Here is a 21,876-nt window from a genome sequence, read left to right on the forward strand (position 1 = left end):
TATCTTTTTTGTTACAACTGGTAGGTTTTACAGTAAGTGCCTCCTTTGTAGGCCCAAGACAGCTGCCTTTACTGCCTACAAGTGTGCATACTGTCACATCTGTACACACATGCTCTTTCCTTCATATCCATGAAGTACAATATGCACACACACACACATGCAAAAACACACACACACACTCACTCTGAGGAGAGGAGAATGCAGGGTATTTCTGTCACATGACCCGAGAGCGAAGCTGCGTCTGTCTGACCCCATAACTCTGGAGCGCCTGTCGTAACAGCGCCCAGTCTGTGAATGTAACTGTATATCAGCTGGCACTGCCGCACCAACCACCGACTGTAAATGTAGGTCAGAGACGGAGAGAGAGAGCAGCAGATGGAGAGACAGGATGATTTTTCAGTGCTGGAAATGCAGTTTCGATCATCTGTAATGGGATGTTGCTGGTTTTCTGCCTTTTGTGTGTGCTTTCTGTGATATAACAGCAGAAATGAAATGATTGGTTGATTAACTGAGTCATCAATTTTGCAAATTGATAAACTGTTTAGGTAATTTCTGAAGAGAAAATTCTTTGGTTTTAGTCATTCAAATGTGAAAACTTACTGGTTCTCTTTGTTTTCTATGATTTTGAAAATGATATCTTTGAGTTTTGGACTGTTGGTTGGACCAAACAAATAAATTGAATATGTCAGCTTGGATTTTGGGAAATCACGATGGACATTTTCCACTATGGCTAGGCAATAAATTAATATTATATTGATGTTGTGTTAAGAGACTAGAAATCATCTTAGACTGTGGACATCATAACATCATCAGCTGCGTTACAGTAAAGTGATGTAATTTCTTTAACTTACCAGACTGTTTTAGTTGTTCTAGTATTTGCCTTTATTCAGTCATTTTATCCACATTAGTTATTATCTGTGAAAGCATAAATAGTCAACAATATTGTCACAATGTCAGTATTAAGGTATTTAGTCAAATTATTATGGATTATCTCCACATTATCTCCAACAAGACAAAACTGTTTAATGTCTAAAGATTTGAAATAAAAATGTTAAGAACACGAAAACTAACAGACATACTTTAAGAAAAGAGAGAAATAGAGCATGTATGAAATTTTGGAAAAAGCACCAAGAGTGGCTCCAGGTCACCTAACCGAGCATGAACAACTGCTGCTCTCTCACTCTTTGTCTCTTCTTTATATTCTTACACACACACACACACACACACACACACACACACACACACACACACACACACACACACACACACACAGAGTACTTACCTTTACTGTCGTAGTGAGAGAGAGGAAGGAGGACAGGGTGGGTGGAAGATGATGGAGAGGGGAAGATGACATGAAAACAAGGATTACATCAAAAGGATGACTCCTGTCTAATCTGTTGAAATACGCTTTTGTTATATGAAAAAGTGTTGCTCCAGATGTAATATTTCAAAAACTGTGTCCCAACACTGTGTTCTTGAATGGAGAGCAGGGTGAAATAGTTCTGTGCTCTACGTCAAGTGTTGACTCTGTGCCAGGACTGTTGAGTCTACAAGCCTCCGCCCTATCAGCAGGGATTTACAGACAAACACAGACAGAGAACACAGCTGAGGCTGAGAGGGAGGAAAGATCAAGACAGAAAGACTCAGGAGAAAATCATGAGACAAAGAGAAGGGACATTATTGAAAAGACAGAGATAGACAAAGATACATTGGTGCCCTATGCCCTCAGCTTCCTGCTGGGTGACATCACTGCTCCTTGTTTCCTGTGTGCTCTGTGTTTGTGTGTCATGTCTGGTATGTTTTTTAGCTGCACAGGTGTACAGGGTGTTGACAGGTGTGTATCTGTGTGTGTGCGCGTGTGTACAGTGCAAACACGGGCTTATACAAACACTGGCCTCCGAGCTACCTGCTGGCATGCAGTGACACACTTTGACCAAGCAGGTGTTGACACAGTGAGCACAAATCCAGAAGCTTTGTGGTGAGAGGTCAGGAGGAGAAACAAGAAGACACAAAGATGATTGTTGTTAGCTACACTGTAGCTAAGTTGGCTAACAAGATGTTTAATCACATGCAATCTGTCTTTTGTTGTCCAATGAGCTAAAGATGCAAAAGTTACACAGAAACCAGGCCTGAGACAACAGAAAAATGTTGCTGTGTCAACGCTGACTTTCATAATTAAACATGCTTACGGCCTGGAAGAGCAGAATGTCAAGTAGTGTTCGTTAAACAGAACAAATAGTACGAGAACGTGATGTGAACTGAGTCACATCACGTTCACAAATGCTGTGCTTTTTATGTCATTCTGATATAACTTTTAGCATGCAATCTAGTAAGCGTTAGAAAATGAAATAAAACAGAGAAGCTGCAAAGATTCACGAGCAAAAGAGTCCATCATTCCAGACAGTAAAAATGACCTTTTGGTAATCTTATTGTCACCACATTTCCTTTCAATACAGTTTCAATGTCTATATCTGTCACTTACGTATGTGAAAGCAGCAATGCTGTCAGTGTGAGCAACGCACGAGCTGCAGCAGTATAGCGAGGTAGCAGTCATGTGCTGCACACACAAGTGAGATGGCCTGGGGTGAAATTTTGCAAAACTTCGGTGTAAAGCTGTCATAATATCTGTGTTTAATACCTTTTTTATGAAAAGATAATTCTAAAGAGGCTATAACATGATGACTCCTCTGCTCTTGGTTAGTAGCAACAGAATGACTGTAGTAAACATTAACAATAAGAAAGAGTGAGATATTACAGCTTGTACTGCTGTGATAATACTGCAGTAAACACTTGTTAGGTTTACTTTTCTAGAGCATTAACTCTGCAGTCAGAGCTGGGTGCAATGTTGCATATAATTTTTAGCATTTTATGACATATTGAAAATTTCAGATACAGTATTTGCGGTTTAGCCACATCTCCGTAACACACTTAATTGGCATTTAAATAATTGTCATCATTTATTCTGCCACCATACTATAGTTGTCGTTCTATTTATCCAATAAATAATTAAAATCATTAGTGAAGCTATCTTTTATTTATTGTTTATGTAAAAGTGACACATTAATGTACATCAGTATAAAATACCTATGTAAATATGTCAGAGTTAGCAGGACTAATAATTTACATCCCTAGTCCCTTGACAGGTGCTAAGCTGAAAAAATGGGTAAGATTATTTCCGAATAAAGTCTGACCCAGATTGATGTTTAGTATATGAGTATATATATGAAGATGCTGATGCCCAGGTGCTGTCAGCATGGTCCCTAACATGAGCTCGTACCACTCTCTGCCTCAAGTGCCGATGGCATCTGACAGCTGCCGTCGCTGCACATCAGACACAGCTGGCTGTGTGAGCAGCGTCCCCGAAGACACACACCAACACACAGAAACATCCTGTTTAAAAAGATAACAATTTACATATCCAGTTGGATGCCACACAGCAATATTAAATTCAGTGACGTGTCCCAAAACTGAACTGTCTCACTGGATGTATTTTGAAGTAGTTGTTGTTGTTTTTTTTTAACAGCAGAGTACCACACACTGGAGTCTACTATAGATTTTGTTTTTGATGTGTTGTCACGCAGTGGGACTTTCTGACGGGCCATTTTTGGATGCTCATGGGAACATAAACACAAATAAACTTCTAAATTTCCCTTGATGGGCAGAGAGGTTTGCACTGTGGTTTGATGTGGTGTAGGAACACCAAGCAGCTCAGAAAAATGAAAAAAATTTTATTTTGTTTCGAGTTTGGTCCATACTGTACTGTAAGTCTATTGTTTGAGTATAAGCATCGTCATTCATTAGAAGTAGTGTTGGTCATTATACTACTGAGGAAAGACCAACTATCACAGGAAAACAATGCTGTCTCAGTCAGTAGCAGCGACTGAGTCCAGAGAAATTATTGGTAATTAGCAGATTTTTCGGGGGGTTGGTTTCATGTCAAATCACAGCGAGGACTTCCAGTAAGCTGGTATTAACCACGTCATCGACAGAGAGGAATCCTCTCACTCAGGCTGACTGGGAATCAAACACAAACTCTCTGACACACTGAGACACAATTAGACAAAACCAGCACCTCATTTCCAGTCAGTGGTGGAAACTGCATTTCTTCCCGTCATCTAATTAACACTTGTTTCATCAGCTTCAGTCTAAAACAGCTGATGTCAGAGGGGAGAGAGTGTGACGCCGATGAGGGAGGACGAGGGTTTATTGAGGACATGTGGAGGGATGTTGTGAATTTTGGAGCTTTAGTTTGAAGTCAAAGATAATTATAACTCTGAGCTCAAACTGCAACAGAGGACTTCTGTCCTGCATAAATTCGATTCAGATCATATTTTTCAAACAGGTGTAAGGACAGTTGCTTCATTCTGGTAATATTTTGTAATTGATGAATTGGTTGGAGAGTAAAGACCTCTCTCAGTTTACTCTTGTGGCTGTCTTGCCCTCTTGTGGTAAATTGTGGAAGTGCAGTTTCTTGTCGGGAGGCCAGGACTGCAGCAAAGCTTTTCCCAGTGCAGGTGCAGCAAGAAGCAGGAAAATCACTGTAATGCAGGTAGATATGTGCCCTTGGTTGCTGAGGTTGTGGATCTGCATTTCTGAAGCAACAGTTTTGAAGCACTTTGAGAAGGAGTGTTTTCGTGCCAACGTCTCTGTTCCACTCTCTGCTTTCCGATGAAGCAGCAAATAGTTTATTTACAAATGATGTTGCTGTGTCTTTATGTAGCTGTCTAGAATAGAAGACGTGCTGGCGATTCAGAAGCTGCCTTATTTTTGTAATATCTTTTGCCATTGGCAACTTCTACACAATGTTTTTAAAAAATTCTCTGCATTCATAAACTTGTCATCTGTTATTCCTTTATTTTACAATTACATGTTAGAGATATACTATGCAGGTTTTTTCTAAAAAGGAATCAACATTAATGACCCATGAAAAGTGTGTGTCATTGTATTTATCAGGAGAGACTCTGCCCTCTGCCTGGATTTTAATACTTTATTTTTTTTTCCTGTGCTCAGGATGTTAATTTGGCATGTACCCCTATGGCGCTCAGGTAAGGTTGTAACTTTATAAAAAGGTAGCGAACAGTTGCAAGACCTTAATCAACAGGCATTCAAGAGACATAATGCTAAAAAAGTGCAAATATAGTGAGGCGAAACGCCAAATTTTGAAAGTGACTCAGGAGTTTGCTTTTACTTTCACTTTTACCTTTAAGTATGTTTACAAACTGCAACCAACAATCCAGCATCATCTACCTTTAAACTTGTCCAGTCAGTGTGATCAGGTGTCACATCACTTGTGTCACTCAGTAAAAGTTTTTGCATTAAAGCTTTTACTTTTATTTTTGTTTTTTATGCAAGAGAGCAGGTGAGGAAAAGAAGTTTCTAGCCCCCCAGACAGTTTTATATCTAAAGCTAATTCATACAAAAGATGAAGAAACTACAATATTGTGCTGTCGATATAAATTGTTTTTCATTAGCCCAAAATAAATAAAGGTTAGTATGATAACCTTCAAATTAGCAGCTTGCAAATGATGTTGCGTTCTTACACACAGTTATGGAATTAACAAAAACCTTCAGAGGTTAGGTACAGGAGAAGACACATGAAGAGGACGGATCTTAAAATGACTTGAAGTTTACACGGTTCAGAACATGCATCTCCAGAGAAATCTGGACTTTGGTGACCCATCCACGACCCCAACCTGCCTCCTTACAAGACAGCCTCTGCCTCCACGTTCACTCCCATCAGCTCATTGGTCACGTGATCACAACCTTTCAAAATACGTGGGATATGCAGTTTGTGAGAACAGCCTGAATAAAACAGGCGAGGATCAAATAATGTGGGACAAACTGCATTTAGATTATTTCAGTTTCCCTCTCTCAGCTCGATTTTCGTCATACTCGACTGACTTGTCACAGCTCGGCTGATCCATTCTCCACGTCCTGTTCAGCCTCAGGCAGTCACTGTCTCTCTGTCTCTGTCTTTCTGTCTGTCTGTCTCTCTGAGTGTCCCACTTTCATACAAAACAAGCACTGATGCTGATCAGGCTGCTGAGTCACCGTGTCAGCAGCAGTCGCCACCGGTGACAACCCACCCCCCCAGACTCATTGTAGAGGCGATGTCATGGCAACAGAGACAAGAGGCCGCAGCTGGTGCCTCGTCTCTGTTGGCCCTGGCAACCGCTGTCACCAGCGCTGTCAGCTGTGGGGCAATCAGCCTGGCAGATGTCAACAGTGTTGATTCAACAGAGGGATGATTGGAGTCTGGGATTAACTTTTACTCTTTCTGTTTCTCTCCCTCATTCCTCTCCTCCTTCCTCCCCTCTTTCCTGTCTCCTCTCTCAGGTGAGGAAACACATCACAGACCTATACGAGGACCTGAGGGATGGACACAACCTCATTTCCTTGCTGGAGGTCCTCTCTGGAGTCACCCTGGTATGGATTTTATCTCTCTGCACAGACACATGAATGTTTTCTGACTTATTATTTTCACAGTGTAATATTTTCCATCACACACTCCTCCCATGCTCCATCACACACCCTGTCATCCCCAGTTCAATGCATCACGGTCCTGAGAATCTCACACACAGTCTTCAAAAATAACGCTGGAGTTCGACAGGCAGTCGAAACTTTTCCAGCTTGAAGGTTTGAGACACTCAGATTAGGGCTGGGCGGGCGATATGTCTTAAATGTACCACGATTTTTTTAGGTTATATCGCAATACATATATACATATAAATATATATCTCAATGTTTTGAAAACTCCTCTGTAAACTACTCAAATACAAAATCCTTAAACAAAGTAAAGTTACCATAAGGTTAAATGAAGTAGCTGTTGTCATATTAAAGTTAAAGAAAATAAAATTGTTATAAAAACGTTAAATAAAATACAGTTATTAAGAAAAAGTAAAAAAACAAACAAGTTTAATTAATGATCAAAAACATCTAATCTGAACATTTAAGGGTTTTTTTTGCCTTTTTATTTAGATAATAAATAAATCAAAGCTTGTTATTTAAGCACTGGCCTCGTCCCGGGGAAGTTTTTCTTTTTTTTAATGTGGCTGTCTGACGTTAGCAGATGGTTAAACTGTTACGGTGGCACCTTTGAACGTGATGATTTATTCACTGTGAGCTGTAAACAAACTAACAGCTTTCCACTTCATATATTGATGGTATTTGCAAGTTGCAGTGTTGCTTCATAGTCTGCTCTGCTCTGCAGATGCAAAAACAAAACCTCGTTTAACTCATTAAAAGTTAAACTGTTACGGTGGCACCGTAAGCATTCACTGTTATTATATTATTATACAATACACTGTGAGCAGCTGCCTCACCCTTTGAAACCTGGAGTGACATGACTTTAATTGTGCTGCTTTCAGATGCCTTTCAAAAGCTATTTAACCCTTTGAAACCTGAGCAGTTTGGTGTAATTTTTTTCAAGAACATGGGAAAAAGGCAGTGAGCAACTTGGCAAGCAGTGTATAGTATATTAGTATATTTAGAAAATTATTTTTTTTTAAAGGCTAGGGAAAATGTCATGGGAAAACAGAAAAAAAGCTAGGGAAAGTAAAGGAAAAACAATATTTATAATTTTTCTAATTGCAATATAATATTTCAAAACTTTTAAGCACTTTCTCCAAGTCTTTTTTTAAACTAATTTTCATGTGATTTTCTTGTTCTTTTTACCAATTCCTTGCTAATTTGGGGGTCAAGTTTCAAAAGGTGCCTTTAAAAAATGATGTGACAATTTATGCTCGATGTTCTCGATACAGTTGTTTTATATTAAACCCCACATGGAACAAGCCATGACACATTAAGTATATTCGATGTCGCCCACCTTAACTCAGATGACTCTCCGCTGCAGGCTGACACACTTTTAATGCTCAAAGTTGATGCGGTGGTTTGAACCGCAGTGTCCTGACTCTGCTCAGCACAATGATGTAAGAGCCTTAGTCCCTAATGCTGGCAGACAAACAGGCCACGATGTGACGCAGGCTGGTTTAGGCAGACAGGTAGGCTAACAGAAACAGACTGCTGACTCTGGTCTGCTGAGGAGCACACACACACACACGTCCTTTCTGACCCCGTCGCCCACATGAACAATTATCCACGTGAGAAACTTTTCGAGTGTTTGAATTTTTTTCAGTTACTTTTATCCCTTTTTCCACCTGGTCCTTTCCTTTTTTCATTCTCCCCTCTTTATCCACCAAATCTCACTCTACATCTCCTTTTCCTGTCTTTCTATCTCCCCCTCCCCTTCTGTTACCATAGCAACAGAAGAGCGGCCCTTCATTGAAAAGGGCATACGCCTCGCGGGCCCCCCCTCTCATCTTGCTAGGGGGGGAGGATGAGGAGGAGGAAGGAGCTCAGGGAGTATGTTCAAATCCAAACCCTCTCTCCTCCCTTTTTCCACTGCTCACTCTGTCACTTCTGACCTTTGACCCCTTCAGCTTCACCCTCTGCCTCGAAAAGGTGGAGCTGTGAGGCTGCATGAGAGTGCTGTGCCACTGACTCCTGACCAGCATACTGGGCTTCACATATCACCATACAATGCTGCGTTTCTGTATGAGGCGACATGTGGGCCGTCATTTCTGTTGGGTGACAGCATCATGAAGTATGATGATTTTCATGTTTAAGTATGTGCTTCTTTGAGACTCTCAGAAAGACAGAAAGAAATTAAAGTTGATCAGATTTCAATAACATGGCTGGTAGTTTATGAAAAACTGATCATTTGAAGTTTTCACCCAACAATGCTGTACAAATATTTTGCATGAATTGCGCACAATAGAAAATAACTTAAATAATCATACACTCGGTGACCACTGTAGAAGGTAGACGGTAGATTTATTCGTCATTTTTTAGACTTTAGAAGTTTAAAAAATGAAATTACAGTTTCTCCTTACTTTATTAGGTACACCTGTAAAATTTAATGCAGTCCAGTACAACACCATCCCTAACCTCGGCTTCAACCTAAACATAATTTTTCCAATATGCAGAGTTAGTGGCAGATCTGTTGCATTGTTCTGAACTGCAGTAAAATTTGAAGCAGCCAGAGAGTGAACATTTGTTGCCAGTTCACTGACGTTTTGAGATGTTTAATATTTGACTCAAAAAACGACTGTTGTTTAATTACATTTTAATGCAAATGTAGACTAAATGGAGGATACTGAAAGATCAGGACTGAATGCTAAAATATGTATGTGAAACAGGGAAAAGTCTGTTTTTCCTTTGATTGGATGGAAGTTGTTTGAGCATACACAGAGCAGTGCACAGAGAGCACAGGTGAAGGAAAACATGAAATGGCACAAACTGTGTGTCAGTTTACTTATTAAGTTAGATTTCGCAATGTATGTCTTAGAAAACACATACAATACACCACCCTCTCCTCTCCTCTCCTCTCCTCTCCTCTCCTCTCCTCTCCTCTCCTCTCCTCTCCTCTCCTCCACTCTCCTCTCCTCTCCTCCACTCTCCTCTCCTCTCCTCTCCTCTCCTCTCCTCTCCTCCACTCTCCTCTCCCTCTCCCTCTCTCCACTCTCCTCTCCTCTCCTCTCCTCTCCTCTCGATGTGATGACTAATCCTGAGTGAACCTTCTTTTTTACCAGCACAGTGTGAACCCACAACTGCATTCTGCACTTATCTACTTTTGCAGCAACAGTGTTTGTGATGTTTGTGTGTTTTCTTTCCTCTTTCTCTCTCTTAAACTTCATCTTTCCTTCCTCTAAACCAAATGACTGAATGTGTGTTGAATAAACAAAAGGGAAAAAAAGGTTTGATATTAAGTTTGCTTTTTTTCATTCAGAGCCAGCATGGTTTGGGTGTCATTTGCTCCTGAGTTTTTGGCATGTCTTTAACAGCTCCTGTTGAAGACAGTGCCTCCCAGAGGACCATTTCATGTCAATACAACTGCGCTGACTTTTTTTTAATTTTTTTTTTTTTTTATTTCACTGCACTCTGGATTGAATTCAGCTTTATTTGCACTCACTGCTGCCTCCTGCGTTTGTCACTAAAAACACTAAGTTTAAATTATTTTGTTGACCTTACTCATTATTTTGTCTCCTTTCTTTTTTTTGCAGCCCAGAGAAAAGGGGCGAATGAGATTTCATCGACTACAGAATGTCCAAATAGCGCTGGACTTCCTCAAACAGAGACAGGTATGCACACATGACGTGTATACTTATATCACACACTTTACTGAAGGGAATAGGGATATACCAGAGTCTAAATGCATTATTCAGGAACGCACAAATAATATGTTTGTAACAGATTTGAATTCTACTTGAAGTTGCTCTTTATTATTTGGGGGGGGGGGGGGATTAAGATTGACATGTCTGTGTCAGCTCCTTGTGTTTCTTTAAATCGATTCATATTATTGTAGATGAACACCAGATAAAAATGGCAGCTCTGTTTCCAACATAGGACTTTACCAACTTCTCACTTTTTTTTATTTCCTAGTACACATTATTGAAAAGTGATTGCAATAATCTGTAGTTTCCCCCACGCAGCAGGGAGTAATAGAGAACTGACCGTTCTGCATCCAGCGACTCTCTAAGAGCCAACTTTATGCATTATAGTGGCAAACTTGTCAAGACTGCGACAAGGACAGACACAAGACACAGCAAAGAGAGACCGCAAGTAAAAGCAGGCTAAAGTATAAGTATGTGAAAATACTGTATATTTCATAATTAATTGTATGCCATTATAAAATCAGTTAGATGAGAAGGCACAATAATAACATTTTTTTTCCAGAATAAACCACACACTGGTTTTCTGTCTGAATACAGATACAGACACAAATAATTTTATTGATTGAACAGATAGAGATCACATAATTATGTGTCTGTATACCCCTAGAGCGGTGCAGTGAAAGGAACCAAAAATCTGGTGGTTGTAACTTTATATCTTCATGAAGTATCTGATGCGATCTGTCTATCACGTCCACACGTTTTAAATTCTTCCCCACATTTGTTAAGTGTGAATAAAGAGGCTTAAAGGAGAAGTCACTTGTTCTCACAGGTATATTGTGAATTGACCAGTTTTGCTAATTTAAAGTTTTTGAGATTATTCAAAGGGAATTACTGTACTTCTTGTTCCAGATCTACTGCTAAGTATTATAAACAATTTAGAAATTATCTCACTATGAATATTTGTCCAGTCTGGACATCCTGCACATTCTGTAGCTCATATTGCTGTGTAAGGATACTCAGGTTTTAGAAATTGCCCACCACAGCCAGGCTCATTTTGGGATAGTTTGAGTGAATAAATGACTTTTTAGTAGTTTAAAGTTGCCGGTTCATATTTATAGTCCTCTGCTGCAAATTCTGCAAAGTTTGCAAAAACAAGTGCTTAGGAATCCTTTTCATCCTGGGACTGAGCATTTTAAGTCTTTTGGTGCAGTGAGGCGATAGAGAGAGATCATTTCACCTCTTAATCTATAGCACTGTACCAAACATATTTCTACAAATTTACCTGCATCCCTCTCACACTGCAGCTTTCATCATTCCCTCCCCTGCTACCACAATCTGTTTCTCATTTACTCTGCATCTTTTCATTCACTCTAAAACTCAGCTTTTGCTCTCATTTAAAACACGTCTTCCTCCATTTCTCATGTCCCCACCTTTCTTTAACTGCATCTCTCGTCTCTTGTCTCGCTCCCTGGAGACAGCTGTGGTGGAGGACTGACCTTTTCTTTCCCTGAATCCACTCTGAGTTTCATTGCAGGTCTAATTATACAGCCCTGGTGGCTCTGCTCAGCTGGAGCCATTAGATTTAACAAGGTCTCCTTCACATAACGGGTATGATAGTTGGGGCAGAGATCACTTTTAATCCTTAACAAGGAGGAAATGAAAAAGATTCATATGTATTTTTCTCACTGATCTATGTAGCTTATTTGAAATTATAGTTAAAAGTTGGTATTTTTGTGGAAAAATGTTTGCTTTTATCTCAATTTTGTCAAGAAACCTAACAAAGATCTTCTGTTTTTGTATTTTCAGGTCAAACTTGTGAACATCAGGAATGATGACATCACCGACGGAAACCCCAAGCTGACGTTAGGTCTCATCTGGACCATCATCCTTCACTTCCAGGTCTGTGCCCTTCACACGCTCTGCCGTACCGTCTGTCTCTGTGTTTCCTGTGTTGGACTCAATTAATGGTTAATTCAGTCAAACCAGCATGAACAGTACTCCTTGAATTCTTCATTTGAAAAGCGTAATGGGCAGCTGAAGTCTCACATATCCAGCTCTTAATGAAATAATACCTGCAAACTGATTATGCAATAACTGGGTTTCAGCCCACATCATTACTGCTGTGATTCAATCTGGATTTTAATGAAAGCAAATTGCTTCAAATGTAGACTTTATTTCTGGGTTGCTACTCGGCATCTCCGTCCAGCTGTTGGGATTTGAGCCGTTGTCACTGCCAGGGTGAGCTTAGCTGTGTGTGTGTGTGTGAGAGAGAGTGAGTGTGTGTGCGTGAGTGAGTGCTGGCAGATCAGTAATAACTTATGCAACAGAAGAGGTTGCTTTTTGCACCACTGAATGGAAATCAGAAAGAGCGTTCTTCTGTGGAATTTCTGAGCGAGTTGCGTTCAGAGCCTTAAGTGTTTCCTGCCAGTGTGATGGTTTACTTCTCTGCCTCAGATTGTGCAGTGAGAATGTGCAGACTCTTATTGAGAACAGAGAACTCTGCAGTGCTGTCTCATCAGGAAACAACATGATGTTTGTTCAACATGTTAGTGTGTGTACTTTATGTTGGTAGTTTGCTTTTCTTAGCATTTTGCATTTTAGTTTTTCATGCAGGTTGGTGGTTTGTGTCCCATGTGACTCTATGCTCCGAGGCATTGAGCATATCTGTGATTTGTGTTGTTAATTTGGCGCTGAGCTGGGCCCTGCAGGAAGCCGTCCTCTAAAACATCACACGAGGACACTGTTTGGCTTCAGTTTGGCAGTTGGACAGCTCGGGCATGAAGGGAGGACAGGGGACAGCATGTTCAGTCTGCAGGCTTTCATTTAAAGCCCTGAGCCTGGATTTAAACTTTGATCCTGTGCACCAGACATGCAGTGTTTTTGCTGAAAATGTCACATTTAAAATACAGTATATGTCACCTGTAGGCTTGTAGTGCTTCAATAGTGTGCAGAGTAAACCACCGTAAACCAAGGCACCATCAGAGGGCTTAATACTGATAATCCTAATTTAATGAAAACAGCTAGTCATGATTGTCAAAGTAAAGTGAGTTAATTAAAAATGTATTTGTATAGCAGCACATTCACCTTTCTGTTGTAGATGTCACAAATTGCTTCACAAAAAAGACAAAAGCAAAACAGGGCTTAGAATTACTCTCTGGGAATTCAGAAGAATATAAACTAACATTGCAGCAAAAAATTGTTTCAAACTACAACTTCTAAATGAAAACTAATGCCTAAATACTGCATTCTTAGTTTTTAAGAGCACTGTGTGTTTAGTCTAGACAGTCAATCATTTGAACTTTTGTGCTCTCTCTGATTCCTGATGTGGAATAATTTCCACCAAATGTTCCTGCGTTGCTGTAGCCTGCAGACACAGCTGTACTCTGCTGAAATCATTACAGCGGGACTCTCATTTCCACCGGTTCCGAGCCACGCATGACAGATTTGTTGGAGACAAAAAAACAAATTAATGCAACAGCTCAAATAAAACATTCTCAGCATCTTAATTTATTTTTTTTTATGTCACTGCACATTTTTTGTCCTGTTGATATTAGAAAGATTCATGAACCTGTTGTGGTCGCTGTGTTTGACCACTGGACTTTGCTGTGATTCGCCCCTTAGCAAGGTGACACTACCAGCTGGTTGCCATGGAAACAGTAGTGTGTGACACCCTGGCAACCGTTTTGGTGTGCATGACTCAGCAGAATGTCACGTTAAAGAGAGGGAGAGAGAGAGAGGTGATGGAGTGATGCAGCAGGAGCAGTAAAGAAATAACTTAAAGATGATGGATGGGAGGGAGGCTGAAACAGGCTGCAGGAGTTCTGCTGGAAAGAAATGAAAGAGCGATTAAGATGGAATTGGCCTGCAGAGCAGCAAATTGTTTCAGGGTTCTCAAAGTTCACAGGGTTCATTTGAGCTGCAGTGAGAAACTGCAGTCACACAGAGCTCTGTGTCCCCGCACTGTGATGTGGTCGCATGATTGTGACTGTAAATGCGTGCTGGTGGATCAGTAACGTCTTTCGCATACATCATGTATGTGCGTGTTTAATTTCCTCCCCTCTATGTCTCAATGGCCTCGTGCCCACTGTATAATTGCACTGCAGAAATACATGATTGGGATAACCTCATGTTAGGATTTGCATCTGGACTCATTTCAGTAACTTTCAAATTGAGGCAACATCCACCTCAAGTTTAGCCTGGTAAGACCATCCTGATCACGTGAGCTCAACATTGTGTTTCTCTCCCACTGTCAGTCTGGACTCACTGCCACCCCAAACAATTTCAGTGGGCAGGAGTTATGTGTTTTGACAGACAGACTCCTTCAGCCAATCCTCAAATTAGCATAAGCATCTGGTCCTCTACTACATAGATACGTTGTCAGTTAGACAATAATGTTCTAAAAGATACAATTAATTTGTATTTACCATTTGTATATGACGTGTACCTCGTTGACAACAATCCCCATTAGGTTTTTGCAGTCCACTGGTGTTGCCAGTATAATGTTATTTTGTTATTAATGGTATTTCTCATTCAGCATCCAGCTGGCAGCATCGTCTGTTCAAAATATTGTGAACACCAGTCTGCATGGCTGTGATCCCCATCTTTGCAACCCCTCGTATCTGCTCCTGTCTGCTCCTCCATTAGCGCAATCAGTGGTGAAATACCAATAAATATTGATTTTGTAGACTGTATTTAAAGATGGACGCCACGCCTCCACTTACCCCCGCTATGCTTTAGTGGAGCTAAAATATACCAGATAAGGTCTCTGCCATCTTGCACTGCTGACATCATTCGAAACCATAGTCTGCGCCGTCGCGGTTGGGGAGTTCCCGCCAAAACACCCGTCCAACCAATCGTGAGCAGCTCCATTAAATGAGAGCACATGGATTGGCTGTCACAGATGTCAATCCTTTTTTGAATAACTTATTAAAACCAAATAAAAAAGATCACTTGAACAAACATCAGGGTGATGAGAACTACCTTCACTGACAGAAACCATCTTTGGGATTTTTATTTATTTGGTATGTACTTTGACTTTTTAGTTTGGCCTATGTCCTGTTCACTGACAGGGAGGGTCTTCATGACCTATCCTGCAGCCAGCCAGACAGCAAGGGGTGATCAAAATTAAAATGCTATACTTTGGGAGAAGTGTCATGTTGTCCATCTTCATGGTGTTTACCAGCAAAAAATTAAAGCTAAATCCAATGCAGAGTTGGCATGGCACAAAGTTTCAGTTACACAAGATATTCACGTATTTAAAAGATATGTGATGCAGATTAGTAGAAAAATCTATGATGTCATCATTATTCCCACCAGCCCCTTTGGTCTGATGATTATGACGCTGAGTATGTTGATGAAGATGAAATCATGTCTGGAAACAAGTCTCCAGATGTTTCTGACCAGTATGTGAAAATGAGTGACTCAGCACAACACAGACAGAGCGTCCCTCAGTGAGCTATCATTGTTAGTCATTATTTCAGCTGCACATCAAGTTACAGATGAGCTGTTGTCTCAGTATGACCTCACAGATGACCTGCTTCCTCAGCATCTCAGCTTCAGATTTAGAGGTGTTAAATGGCATCATGTATTTCCTGCAAATACATGTCAATCACCAGCTCATCATTTATCACAAGCAAATTAAATTAAAACACTATTTTCCACACAACAGCAACAAAACACTTTTATTTTGTTGTTGTTTGTCAAAGCATACAAACTGCTGTCTAGCATATTCTGACAGTTCACAATATTAAGATGAGAATCAGATTCAATGAACATCATTTATACATCAAACTTCTATAACAGCTGGTGTGAAGAGCCAGAACGGGCTTGATGTGTGAATAATGTGTGATATATGTTTTAAGTCTATTCTATTATTATTAATGTTTTTACTATTGTAAAGTGTCTTTAAATACCATGAGAAGTACTCTATAAATAAATTAATCATCATCATCATCATTATTGTTATTATTATTATTACTATCATTTTTTTTTTTGACCAACTACCTATAATAATAATTCATCTGTCTCCTAACATGTCATATTTGTCACATCAACTCCTCATTTAAGCCTGTCTGTAGTTGCTCAGTCAGACCACTAGGTGACACCAGTTAGCCCAGTAATACAGATGACTGGCTTGTTGGAGGTCCACAGCTAAAGCTCGGACCCTCCCCCGTTGCACTGTGTCTGCCTGTGATTGGTTGAGCCAGCTGTACGTCACTGCTAATTTCTGGGGAGTTAATTTCTGAGCTGTTTGGTAAATATGTTATTGTTTCTTTGACTTGCTTCCAGCCAGAGTCAGCAGGTGGGGTCACTTTGTTAGTGCTCTTTCTTGGTACTAATTTCAGCCATATTGCATCAGTTAATCACCATCTGTGTCAAACCGACCTCACTCGAGATGCCCACCGCCGAGCACGCTATCAGGAGCAGAAAGAAACCGGCACTAACAAAACAGACAGTGCAGATCAGATGTTTATATTTAGTCCTTTTCAAAAAATCTTCACTACAAACCATCTTTGTCTACTCAACATTTGCTTCAGTGTAACACGGTACCAGTTAGTCATGAGGTTTCTTAGCAACAGAAACCATATTGAATGGCACTTATTTTCAACCGTTTATCATCACTTATTTAGTCTTGTTTAGTAATATAAATAGGTTGGAGGCCTTGGAGTTCATTTTTCTTCTACATATTCAGTCTGCTCTGTGGAGGCTGCAATACTTAAGCATAATATGTGTGTTTAACACAGCAGCAGTGCAGCTGTCAAGTGCTTTCAAAGCCACAGTGAAGGGTGTTTTTTGTCACAGTGATAATGTTTTTAGCAGTGTTGGGAGTTTTGTGGCTTAAAGGAATACATCCCCCTAAATGACCATTTGTAGATCAGTTACTTGTCCTGCTTTATCTTAAATTTGTGAAAAAAAATCTGTTTTTCTTGCATACCTCCACAGTGAACGAAGAATCCAAAAACACAGAAAATTCATGATGAAGTCATAGGGGTCCACGTTTAACAACAAAACTTTATTTAAAAAAAAAAAAAACAGTTTACAAAGTCTCACACAACCCGTGCAAAAAAATTCAAGTCTCATTTTTCCGATTCTATGCTGATTACTTCCCAAACCTAACTAATTATAATTAAACCTAATTAAACCTAAGCAGGTGTGTTATGCGTCTGTACATGAGACAGTTTATGCAGAAATGTATTTGAATGGTAAGCCTTAATGATTATAGCCATAATATATGTTTGTGAAGTACTGAGCCTTCGACTGGATGAATGAGACTTGGGTTATACTCCAGATGTTGTGTGAGTTTTTAAATGTATATTTGGTTTTGCTTTTTTAAAACATGGACAGCTTTTACTCCAATTCATCAAGGATTTTCCTATAGTTTTTGGATTCTTTGTTCATCTAAGACTGTAGTGACGCCTCGCAGATAGCTTGTCACTCAAGCAACGCTGCTTTTAAATATGCATAACTCTGTGCCGTAATGAAATGGAAATGGATGGATTTTGAAAAAATTCACCCCTGTGCCCTTGTCCTCAATATTTACATTAGCTATAGAGACCAAAACCCATTAATTACCAATCTGTAAATGTGTTTATTTCTGCTGTAAAGTTCAGTATTTTAACATGGAGGTCTAAAGGGATTGGCTTGCTTTTGGAGCCAGCCTCAAGTGGCCTTTAGAGGAACTACTGTTTTTGGCACTTCTGTATTGGCTTTATATTTCAGCCTTGGAGGTTGCCTCTTGCTGAAAAGAAAGTTTTCTTCTCGAATAAGAGGTTACATGGGGTGAGTAATTGATATACAGATGATGATTTAGGGTTGTGAAGTACTTCTTTTACCTAGAGATTTGGCAGCTAACAACATAAAAACTCAGCATCTTAAAGCTCCTATGATCACGGATGTAGCCTGAATTATATGCTTAATATCTCAAGATCAATCGCTCTGCTTCACATCATCGATAAAAGAGCTGCTAGATTTATGATCAAAAGAGCTCCTTAAAGTCCAGCGTGCAGCGGTTGTGTCTTGTGAGAGCTGGCACTGGATTCAGACGGGGGCTGATTACCACAGCTTATGATGCCATGTCGCCACAGTGAACGGATGAAAACCTCAGGGGCTTGATTAGTGCTTCTCTGCCATTGGTTCATGCCTTTTCCATGTGTGTTTGTGTGTGTTGTTCTTTTGTGCTTTTGGTTAATGAGAGAAGATGGATCACCATCTCTTTTGCCACTTGAAAGCACCGCCTGTTAGTGTTCCCCATCCATATCTGTCTCTCTGAAAACACTTTCCATATATTAGCCACTTTATGTAAAGTACTATGAGTTCATACATCTGCAGAGCTCGTGACGAATCCTTTTCTCACGCAGCATTATTGCCGTGCTGCACTGTACAGAATCTCATGTGCTGTATGATCTCTGGTATTTAACATATGTGCCGTGATGGTGGGTGGATTCCTATAGAGGCTTTAAGACATACAGTGGTTAAGGAGGGGTGTTAAAAATCAGAACTCTGTGTTCATTTTTTTGGTGAGTAATATAGATCAAATTGTTTATCCTGGGATAGTTAATACTGCAATATCTGTTAGGGTTGCTACTAATGTTTATTTTCATTATCAATAAATCTGCAAATCATTTTTCTGATTAATTGTTAAGTCCATATAATGTCAGAAAGTAGTAACAACCACAATTTCCCAAAACACAAAATGATAGCTTCATGTCATTTGCATTGTCTGATTAACAGTCCAAAACCCATATTACAATTATCAGTGATATTAAAAGGAGAATAGCAAGAAAATGGTCATATTTGAGTAGCTAGAGCCAGGACATGTTGGACATATTTGCTTGACATTAACAATTGGAACAGTTAATCCATCCATTAATCGTTTTAGCACAGCATTAACCATTTATAGATTTTTGAAATCAGATTGAAAAGCTCTATTTTGGACTAATCCAGTGTATTTAACGCCTGTAAAATCCAGGTACCTCATCACAGTGATGCAGAAATCCTGCAAATTCGATGTTTCACATTTAGGTCTGACCCCAGTGTTTCAAAGTAAATGACATCCAAATCAGAATTTAAATATTTCAAATCTATGAGTTTGGCAAATAATTTAAAAACTGTAAGAAACATTTTAGCTATCTTGCAATTAGTTATTATTTTTTGTTTGAGCAATTACGGCAATATGTTATTGCAACTTGAATGCTAACGAAGTGGCTAATTAAAATGTTTTAGCTGCATTAATTGAGTCATAATTCAAAAAAGTCTGACATATGTTTCTGTTTTTTTAAATAAAGCATTTATCCAAATTTTGATTAAATATAGATACTTTGTCAGGAAAAAGCACTAAAAAAAGTTTGGCAAACAAACATACAAATTTATAAATAATGGCAACATGTGCGTCCACATACAGAGGAGTCTCGAAAAAAAGAAAAAAAGAAAAATTCATAAAAATCAAGACTTTACAATTAGATCAGCACCTTATGACTTTGGCTATCTAGAATAATTAATTATAGGTGCTCACAGATTTTCAAGACAGATCTAACTTTACATGGTTACTGTCATTTTTTTAGAACCTGTGAATACTTTCAGATATTTGTCACTGAAGTTTGTTGCCCAAAAACAAATATTCTGGACAGCCCTTGAAGTCTGCAATGACCGAATTGCAACCAGTATATTATCGAAAGCTTAGCTACTCATACTATATTTTTAAGCCTTAACTGCCATGACGTGTGCCCCCAAATTCCCTCCTGCCTCGGCTCTTGATCCTCAGAGCCATCCATCCCCTCCCGATTTTTTTCTTCTTTCCTTTTCAACTTTTTCTTAATCCCCTTAGATCTCTCCCCTCACTCCCCCCTCTCCTCTTGAGCCCAGAGCCATTCATAACCTGTAGCTTGATGGACAGATGGAGACTGAAGGGAATAGATGGAAAGAGAGAGAAAAAGATTGAAGTGCTAACCCGCTCCTCATTTATGTTGCAGAGACTCATCGGTCTTTAGATTTGATTTCTCTCCCGCTCGCACTGTCATTCAGGAAAGCTTTTGGGTCAAGTGTGTGTGCATGTGTGTGTTTGTGGCACAGAAAAACTGCTCACTAAAAGCCAAGAGAGAGAGAGCAAAAGAGAGAGAGCGAGAGAGAGGCAGGAGTAATGAGGAAGCGGATAGGAGGAGGAGAGCCAAGGAGGGAGGGGTAGATTGTGAGAGTGAGAGAATCGAGCAGAAGAGAGTGTGAAGCTGCAGCAGCCGGGAGATAAAAGCTTTTCTCTCCCTCTGCCGGCGTCTGTGAGCGAGGGATAAAGCGGAGGAGCGAAGGCAGTCGAGGGAGAGACGAATCCAGGCTGCCTGCTGTCACTGGAGCTCCCGGCTTCCCTGGATCAGCAGGCCTCAAAACCACTAAACGCACAGCAGGACAAGACACACTCGTGGACACGTATGCGGACGGGCTCAAACAGCTGACCGGGGGGACCGCCCAACCTCGCGGGCACAAACACACACTCTTTCCAGGACTGACACACACTCGCTGTTCCTCCGGCCTCCACTGTATCAATCGGATCAATCCAGCCACGCTTGTCTAAGGGAGCTATGGTTTCCTTTTAGCCGGAGACGCCCTGTATTCCTGTTTTTGCTGGCTGCATGTCTGTGTTTTTTAATGGACATGAAGTGAAGACCCTCTTGTCCTAACTGCTGCTGCTGTGCTGCAAGTTCAGGACTGCCCTTCACTGGATGCTGAATACCTTTGGCTCTGTTCCAGATACACATCTGCACCTGAAGTAGGTCTGAGCTCAGTCTTTGCAAGACCTTTGATAAGCAGACGGAGGACCTGTCTCTTTTTCCTCTTATGCCTCACAGTCCAGCTCACACCCCAGATGCCCCCTCCTAATGAGATCAAGTGGCCGTGAGGAGTTATTAGGGACAAAAAAGCAACACGGAGGAGAAACAGAACAAGAGCTTTTTTTCTCCAGCCTGATCTTTTTTTTTGTCTGGGTGAAAGATTTGGTCTGTATACCCCCCACCTCCTGCAAACTGTGGATTTTGTCAGGCTGTTGCATCGTCGCACTGCACCACCTGATGAAGAGGATGCTTGCTTGAGTAACTGGCAGACTGACAGCAGGACACTGGAGGGATTGAACAGTACCGAAACATAATTCCCGGCCATCTCAGGTCCTCAGGGAGTCTAACATTGAGGTGTAGGGGGGGGTCTTTGTATCCAGTGGAGAGACATGTGATTCTAAAGCTGTCTGGGGAGCTTTAGGTGGAGTCTGTTTGCCTCCTGATTTTGACTGGCACCCTACTGCTGCATTTTTTTGAGGTTTTCTGGACTACGATGGGTTGATTCTACAGGTATTTTGCCGCCTGCGATGATCATTGTAAGGACTCTCCTGTCGATCTCTTCAATGGGAGAAATTACCGTCAGCGATTTTGGATTCCACCACATTGACAACAACAGTCCCTTCAGAGGAGGAATGCACACAAGCTGGAAGGATCGACACTTTACTAGCTCAATGAGCGGGATAAATCGTGGGAGGAATGACAAGGAGAAGCATCAGGGCGGGAAGCCGATGCTCTGATTGAGCATTTAACAAGCTGTCAGAGTATTGGCTGAATCTCCCAGCAATGTGCGGCAGCATTGGCTGACTGCACACTATCTCTCACCCACAACCAATCTGGACGCTGTGCTGCCTCGGCAGAATGAGACACCGAGCTTGTGTCACTACGAG

The 21,876-nt window shown here is 40.5% G+C and overlaps 1 protein-coding gene across 1 annotated transcript in view; it reads left to right on the top strand.

Moving 5' to 3' along the window:
* macf1a (microtubule actin crosslinking factor 1a) overlaps positions 1 to 21,876 on the top strand; it is a 258,074-nt gene that overhangs the window by 98,053 nt on the left and 138,145 nt on the right. Inside the window, 3 exon segments of the mRNA XM_042506526.1 lie at positions 6,337 to 6,426; positions 10,062 to 10,139; positions 11,979 to 12,071. Coding sequence (XP_042362460.1) covers positions 6,337 to 6,426; positions 10,062 to 10,139; positions 11,979 to 12,071 — 261 coding nt within the window.

Source organism: Plectropomus leopardus, chromosome 18, assembly GCF_008729295.1.
Source record: "Plectropomus leopardus isolate mb chromosome 18, YSFRI_Pleo_2.0, whole genome shotgun sequence".
In the NCBI taxonomy this organism is placed as follows: Eukaryota; Metazoa; Chordata; class Actinopteri; order Perciformes; family Serranidae; genus Plectropomus; species Plectropomus leopardus.